The 8,442-nt window shown below is 34.1% G+C and overlaps 2 protein-coding genes across 2 annotated transcripts; both read right to left on the bottom strand.

Annotated features, from left to right (window-relative positions):
• Positions 1-1,950: 1,950 nt before the first annotated feature.
• LOC108982776 (TMV resistance protein N-like) lies at positions 1,951-2,732 on the bottom strand. Its single transcript, XM_018954234.2, has 2 exons — positions 2,236-2,732; positions 1,951-2,092 (listed from the first exon to the last, which is right to left on the bottom strand). The coding sequence occupies exons 1-2, from the start codon at positions 2,730-2,732 to the stop codon at positions 1,951-1,953; spliced, it is 639 nt and encodes a 212-aa protein (XP_018809779.2).
• A 2,967-nt stretch (positions 2,733-5,699) lies between these two features.
• Positions 5,700-6,493, bottom strand: LOC108983916 (TMV resistance protein N-like). Its single transcript, XM_018955709.2, has 2 exons — positions 5,997-6,493; positions 5,700-5,853 (listed from the first exon to the last, which is right to left on the bottom strand). Exons 1-2 carry the CDS (start codon positions 6,491-6,493, stop codon positions 5,700-5,702), a joined length of 651 nt encoding a protein of 216 aa, XP_018811254.2.
• Positions 6,494-8,442: the final 1,949 nt, after the last annotated feature.

Here is an 8,442-nt window from a genome sequence, read left to right as displayed (position 1 = left end):
GAACGACCTTTAAGTACCCTTGTCGCTTTTCTTTTCACTCTTACATATATATTTTCATAGATCTTGGAATATCTTCAAACGTTGGTTTATTCTAGTCTAGAATCCCATTGGTTGTCTTCTTAGGTACCTATTTGAGAAACCCAATTAGGAAGTTCCTTAATTTGGTTTTTAATGTCCAGTAAAATAACGAGAGTCAAGGCTTCAAGGCCGTTTAATTCAATAACGTATTCCATGAGTGTTGACATAGACATCAATAAACTGATATAACTATATAACGTTAAATAGTTACGTACAATAATATTGAATATAGGATCAGGAGAGATAAAATAATGAACAACGCAACAATACTCTGAAGAAAGCTGAGTAGTACATGTCGTTACTACAAATTAAAGGTTCAATGACAACCTACGAACTTGCAACTTCATGATCTAGCTGGCAGTAGATTTTTCTAGAAAAACTAATATGAATATGTGAAATCACTACTTATTTAAAATAAAATAAAAAAATATAAATTTTATTTTATATCTTAACACCCGGCCTTATGTTTGTACCTCATTTTCGTACTTCAAATCGACTTTAATTAATAATTAAGTGTCGAGTCTCATCATGACTTAAAGAAAAGTGAATCTATTTGCTTATAAAGGGGGTATATATAAGAATATTTTTGAATAATCAAATCCATCATTTACCCTTAATTTAAACTTGTATGATAATTAATATTAATTTAAATGTGGGAGTTTGAATTTTTGAAGATTGAGAGACCGAGTCCATGCAGAACTGAAAATAGGCCAAGTGACTCGCTGAGTTGGGAAAATGACTTTTTATTATATTTAATTTCTTCGAATAAAGGATAGCTGAAGCTCATGATCCCATCACGTTTTGGTTTAAAAGGGGCATAATCTTTAACAAATACTTACACGTACTGTTCTAAGTACAACCCATTTAAATTTCAAGCTTTAATTTTCATTCCAGGCGTCTTTAAGAAATTAATTTCAAGCTTTTTTTTTTTTTTTTTTCCTTCTCTCTTGTACTTTTGGTGCGTGGTTGATTCTTTTTCTAATTGGGTGCATGGCGGTATATAATATATATTATTTTAAACCTTCATTAATTAGCTCCTCATGTACGTATATACTGTTTGGATTTTGGATCTCCCATATATATATATATATATATATATTATATCTGTGTGTATATAATTTTAGAAGAATGCATATTAATATTCTTTCATATGAAACAGATACTACGTACTTTCTTTCTTTTCTTTTGAATTGTGAAAATTCCAAGTACTGGAAACTGCACTGCTTCTTCTTGTGTTCACGCATGCCTGCACGTAATTGAAAAATAAAAAAAAATGAGCGGGATATTGTAGCGCATGATGATCAGCTTAATTGGCAGCGCATGCATGCATTTGCTTTGGGTACGTATAAGTACGATATATCACGGATTCAATTCTTGTACGTCATCCCTACCAATTATTAGATCAAAAATGGTAAAACATGAATTTAATAATTATTAGCATTAATTCTATAGAAGCTTGGATTCTTTATAAAATTAAGGTGATCCCCAAGAATGTGCATATATGCAGTACTGGCGTTGCTGAATCGTTTTGAATCCATTACAGCTAGCAGGTACGTACGAGTAAATGAATTGATCACAACTTGGAAAGTAAGATTTTCATGACTCTATTAATTCTGCTTTAATAATGTTGCAGTTATATTGTACATATCAACATTATTAATCGACAATATATATATTTGATATGTTACATGAGGATATATATGTTACATGAAATAAATAGAAAATTTACTGAAAAAAGAAATTAATCTAATGATCTATATGCGCGACAGTACACAATAGCCTAAAATGTATATCGTGTAATCTACAGCTGATTTTTTACAGTTTGTACGTATAATTGATTGTTTAATCCCATATATAATTTAATTGTAACTGTTAGAGGTTTTGTGGCGATATAAAAAGGGAATTGCACTGGAACTCTTGGTGTTTAAGATTCTTCTCCATTTCTTCCTCCTCTACCTCCTGTAAATTCTTTATGATTGCATCTGAAGCCTTTCCGAGGAACTCTGACCAATCCCTGAAATCCGGAAAGAAAGAGGATCAGCATGAATGAAAATAATGGCAAGCAGGGGTTAGTTGAATATGGCGAAAATGTCGAACCTCTCCTCCAAGTTACAATATTAATTATAATAAAGAAAAGGAATGGAGAAATTAATATACCCTGTCATAGAATCAAAGGGAAGCCCAACGGTGTTTTTAGCTTCTTCGAGTGCCCAATTGAATCTTTGAAGGTCCTCCTTTAGATAAGTTCCATCGTCCTTCACAAGAAGTTGGGAGGGCTTCACGTCCCAAAAAATGGGTACAACCCTTTTCTTGGATTCCATCATCAGAGCCAACTCGTAAAGACAAAATCTGGATTGGCAGAATCCGGACGAGAACAATAAAACACCTATCTTAGAATTCCGGATACCGAAACTGATATGGTCGTACAGCTTGTCCCCAGGTTTCATACTTCGGCTGTCGAGAAAAGGCCTAATCCCCAACCCGAAAAGCTGGTAGTAAAGCAAACCGGCTGCCGTTTTCTTAGTATCGATCCCTCGGTGGCTTAAGAACACGTCGCATGAAGGGCTGTCTTTGGTTGGGATTTGGTTACGAGAATAATGAAGCTGGATTTTACGAGCAAAGCTTTTGGCCAGAAGTGGTAAAGAACGCTGCATGGCTGCTTGAAGAAGCTACTGGTATTTTTTTTTTTTGTTTCGATTATCTTTTGAATTTGTAGGTAAAAAGTTTAGTATAAAGTGCCGATATATATACATGAAGCTAACTAGGTAGGCTTCATATAATTTTCCGCGTATATTCTTCAGAGTATTCTCGAGGAAAATGCTATGGTAATTTACGATTGGCCAATTCCCACAGATGCATGGCATGCTAACTAGACGGGGAGGCCTGGAAATATAGATCCTAGGGATATATATATGAAATGCGAACATCTTTCACTGGAAAGTTACAAACTATTTCTAACTAGATTTAGAAGAACTTCGGAAAATGGCGTGCCCGCCCTAGCTATATGCATGTAGTTGAATTTTGAAGTGATTTTTCAACTATAAATATATATATATATATATATATATATTATAATATTGCTTCTTAATGGGGTTGACTTTTGCATTTTTTACTCGTAGCTAACAAGGACTATGAGGGTGACTCCTCATGTCGGGCGCGCGCCGGCGTTCGTTATTCCAGATCATGATATATGTTGTCTTCAAGTAGTCGTGTTGTATAATAATTGCTTGCTTGACAAGCACATGATTCGGATAATTGCTTGCTTGACAAGCACATGATTCGGATAATTGCTTGCTTGACAAGCACAGATCAGCAAATTGACTCCTGTCGGCTAGCTGATCATCCGACGTTGCAGCTCCGGATTTCATGCCGCGTGACGGTTTAATTCGTTCCTCATCAGTTAAAGTACTCGATCGATCGGCAATATACATATATATGATCATGATGATGATCAGTTTTTGACTGATCTAATGCCAAAAAGGAAATTTTCATGCTATGAAATATATTATATAGTACGTGGCTGCATATATATATAGCATTCAGTTAATTAGATGCCACAATCTATTGATATATATGGATCTATATATAAAAATATATTTTTTGAATCGTTTAATGTATCAACCACATAAAAAAATGATCATAAATAAGGCCATATATATTATATAGGTAGTCGTCCTTAATTAGTTGAAAACCCTAACTATTAAAATATTAGTAGTGCTACTACACCCATCGAAGATGGCTAAATCTTTTTTTTTTTCATAGATTTTTCTTATATCTTTAAACATTTAAAAAAAAAATAAATTTACAACATCATTAAAAAATACATCTTTAATCACTAGGTAAACAAAAGAAATGTCTGACCCATGTCGAAACCTAACTCTCGATAGCTCTATCATTTTTCATAAAATATATAAAACAGATCAGCTAATTATATATATAATATACTCTTGCGTATATATGAATCCAGAGTATATACGGATTCCAGGGACCATGCAGAGTCATCAAGAGAAACGTGGTCTGAGAACATAGCAAGATCTAGCTAGATCTGTCGGTACACGTGTACTTGACTTATTTCCAGAAGTGGTACTACGAAACTCACCTGGCCTCATGTCATTTTGCAACCATCCATATTGTCCTCGACAAATTTGAAGTTTGCCTTTCCTTGTCATTTCGTATATACATGGTTGATTCTTTAATTTGCTAATTGGGTGCATGGCGGTATATAATATATATTATTTTAAACCTTCATTAATTAGCGCCTCATCATGTATACATATACTGTTTGGATTTTGGATCTCCCATATATATATATATATATATTATATCTGTGTGCGTGTGTATAATTTTAGAAGAATGCATAATATTCTTCCATATGAAACAGATACTACGTACTTTAATTTCTTTCTTTTGATCTTTTGAATTGTGAAAATTCCAAGTACTGCAGGAAACTGCACTGCTTCTTCTTGTGTTCACGCATGCCTGCACGTAATTGAAAAATAAAAAAAATAAGGGGTACATTGAGCTGGCTCAGGCCACAGACTTAAAAAATAATATCTCAATTTGGTCCGTTTTTAAAGATTCTCCTCTAATTTGTACGTAGCATATTCCCACGAAATGCAAAAACACAAATGGCACAGGCTTGCTAGATCTATTAATCCCATATTCTTCCGGATACTCAAGACTATTAGATCAGCCGTATATGAAGAAAAACTAGATCGATGTTGGTCACCAAGTCGAGGTAACCATTTACCTTATCTTCCCAAGCATAAATATTAATGATTATCAATTTGTAATTTCATCAGCAATAGTACTATAATGTTGGTATAGAGGTATATACGTTGCTTCTCCTAATTAATTACATGACTGACCCAATAACTAATTAAGCTTAATTAATATCATTATAAATTAACATCACAATATATACGAGCTAATATAATTATCAATGGAAGCCGAAAGGCATTGAGTTAATCAAATCAATTTCACTTCTTTAATCAGAAATTAATTAAAGATGACCCGGATATTGTAGGGCATGACGATCAGCTTAATTGGCAGCGCATGCATGCAGGCATTTGCTTTGGGTACGTATAAGTACAATATATATATCACGGATTCAATTCATGTCATCCCTACCAATTAGATCAAAAATGGTAAAACATGAATTTAATTAGCATTAATTCTATAGAAGCTTGGATTCTTTATAAAATTAAGGTGATCCCCAAGAATGTGCATATATGCAGTACTGACGTTGCTGAATCGTTTTGAATTAATCCATTACAGCTAGCAGGTACGTACGAGTAAATGAATTGATCACAACTTGGAAAGTAAAATTTTCATGACTTTTAATTCTGCTTTAATAATGTTGCAGTAATATTGTACATATCAACATCATTAATCGACAATATATATATATATTTATTTATATATATATTGATATGTTACATGAGGATATATATAGATATGTTACATGAAATAAATAGAAAATGTACACAGAAAAAAGAAATTAATCTAATGATCCATATTCGCTACAGTACAATAGCCTAAAATGTATATCGTGTAATCTACAGCTGATTTTTTACAGTTTGAATCAATATAATTGAATATTATTTAATCCCATATATAATTTAATTGTAACTGTAGAGGTTTTGTGGCGACATAAAAAGGGAATTGCACTGGAACTCTTGGTGTTTAAGATTCTTCTCCATTTCTTCCTCCTCTACCTCCTGTAAATTCTTTATGATTGCATCTGAAGCATTTCCGAGGAACTCTGACCAATCCCTGAAATCCGGAAAGAAAGAGGATCAGCATGAATGAAAATAATGGCAAGCAGGGGTTAGTTGAATATGGCGAAAATGTCGAACCTCTCCTCCAAGTTACAATATTAATTATAATAAAGAAAAGGAATGGAGAAATTAATATACCCTGTCATAGAATCAAAGGGAAGCCCAACGGTGTTTTTAGCTTCTTCGAGTGCCCAATTGAATCTTTGAAGGTCCTCCTTTAGATAAATTCCATCGTCCTTCACAAGAAGTTGGGAGGGCTTCACGTCCCAAAAAATGGGTACAACCCTTTTCTTGGATTCCATCATCAGAGCCAACTCGTAAAGACAAAATCTGGATTGACAGAATCCGGACGAGAACAATAAAACACCTATCTTAGAATTCCGGACACGCAAACTGATATGGTCGTACAGCTTGTCCCCAGGTTTCATACTTCGGCTGTCGAGAAAAGGCCTAATTCCCAACCCGAAAAGCTGGTAGTAAAGCAAACCGGCGGCCGTTTTCTTAGTATCGATCCCTCGGTGGCTTAAGAACACGTCGCATGAAGGGCTGTCTATGGTTGGGATTTGGTTACGAGAATAATGAAGCTGGATTTTACGAGCAAAGCTCTTGGCCAGAAGTGGTGAAGAACGCTGCATGGCTGCTTGAAGAAGCTACTGGTATTTTTTTTTTTTTTTGGTTTCAATTATCTTTTGAATTTGTAGGTAAAAAGTTTAGTATCTTTTTATTATATATATATATATATATACATGAAGCTAGCTAGCTTGGTACATATGCTTCATATAATGTTCCGCGTATATTCTTCAGAGTATTCTCGAGGAAAATGCTATGGTAATTTACGATTGGCCAATTCCCACACATGCATATGGCATGCTAAGTAGACGGTGAGGCCAGGAAATATAGATCCTAGCTAAGGATATATATGAAATGCGAACATCCTTCATTGGAAAGTTACAAACTATTTCTAACTATATTTAGAAGAACCTAGGAAATTGGCGTGCCCGCCCTAGCTATATGCATCATGTAGTTCAATTTTGAAGTGATTTTTCAACTATAAAATATATATATATATATATATATATTATAATATTGCTTCTTGATGGGGTTGACTTTAGGCATTCCAATTATATCCATTAATATATATGATCTATTTTACTCGTAGCTAACAAGGACTATGAGGGTGACTCCTCATGTCGGGCGCCGGCATCGGTGTTCCAGATCATGATATATGTTGTCTTCAAGTATAGTAGTCTTGATGTATAATAATTGCTTGCTTGACATGCACATGATTCAGATGATTTTGAAGCTAATTAATTGGGACCATGATCAGGCAAATTGACTCCTGTCAGCTAGCTGATCTGGAGTTAGGGCTGTAATCGAGCTGAGTTGGTTTTTGGCTTGTCGAGCTCGGCTCAATTCAAAATACTCGAGCTCGAGATTTTTTTTTATTCTTTGTTCGAACTCGACTCGATAAGCTAAACACTTAACTCGAGCTCGTCCCACAAACGAGTTCGAGTCGAGCCGAGCTCGAGCTCGAGTTCGAATTGTGAATTTTTTTTATTTTTTGAATAAGATTTAATAATTAATAAATAAATAAAAATCTAATATTAAATTTATATAACTAACACGTAGAATCTCTATTAAATTATAAAATTTATAAATAATTAATATTTAACTAGTTGATATTTATCCAAAATAACAATATATTATATGCATACATATATTATTAGTACATACACTTAATGTGATAATTCCCACATACTAGTATATTAAATTATTAAGTTTTATCGACTAATTATTATATAAATTATGAAATATACTTATGAAGTATATTCACTATATAGACATAAATAATTAGATTACATATTATATATTTAATTATAAAAGTGGTTTGCTTATATCAAGCCGAGTGACTGTAACACCCTGTATTTTAGGGTATTTTTAATGAAGAAATTATTTTTATTGATTTAAAATTTATTCTCTTGTTTTAAAATTATTGGATTTTTAATTGGAATATTTTTATGAATTTTTTTTTTAGTTTACAAAAATTATTTTTGAAGTGTTTTCTTTAAATTAATTATTGTTATGTGTTTAAATTTCTTCTCGAATTAAATTAACTTATTATCGAGTATAATTGTTTATTTTCATTTTAATCACTGCGTTTGAATTATTTTATTTCACTTGCTGTTTTAAAATCGTTTCCGTTAGATCATTTTTGTGACCTAAGATGTGAAGATTGTACCTCATTTCTTTCCCTACATTTTCTCTTTCCTCTTATTTTCTTCCTTTTTCTTTTTCTTCTTTTCTCTTTCTTTCTTTTCTTTTCCTTCTTCCTGGTTCTTCCTGTGCGACCCAGCCCCTCCCTCTCTCCCGTGCATTATTCTTCGTCCACCCAGCCCCGCCACGTCGCGCTGCCGTGCGCAACACCGCCCGGCTCCCCAGCTTCCCCAGCCGCCGCCGACCACCACCCTCCAATTATAGCCCTAACCGCGCCACCGTTAGCCCCCACGCGCCACACAAAGCCGCAGCCTTCTCTTCGCTCGCGCGCCGCCGTCGCGCCACCTCCGGCCACCATCTTCTCACCACA

The sequence above is a fragment of the Juglans regia genome, chromosome 4 (genome assembly GCF_001411555.2).
Source record: "Juglans regia cultivar Chandler chromosome 4, Walnut 2.0, whole genome shotgun sequence".
In the NCBI taxonomy this organism is placed as follows: domain Eukaryota; kingdom Viridiplantae; phylum Streptophyta; class Magnoliopsida; order Fagales; family Juglandaceae; genus Juglans; species Juglans regia.
The sequence above is the reverse complement of the archived record's forward strand: the minus strand, read 5'-3'. Positions and strand labels throughout refer to the sequence as shown.

Excerpts from the sequence above, each read along its gene's own strand:
- LOC108982776 (XM_018954234.2), bottom strand. The coding sequence starts at position 2,732 with ATGCAGCGTTCTTTACCACTTCTGGCCAAAAGCTTTGCTCGTAAAATC. Across the intron at positions 2,093-2,235 it reads CCCTTTGATTCTATGACAGG|GGATTGGTCAGAGTTCCTCG; the intron begins GTATATTAATTT and ends TCCGGATTTCAG.
- LOC108983916 (XM_018955709.2), bottom strand. The coding sequence starts at position 6,493 with ATGCAGCGTTCTTCACCACTTCTGGCCAAGAGCTTTGCTCGTAAAATC. Across the intron at positions 5,854-5,996 it reads CCCTTTGATTCTATGACAGG|GGATTGGTCAGAGTTCCTCG; the intron begins GTATATTAATTT and ends TCCGGATTTCAG.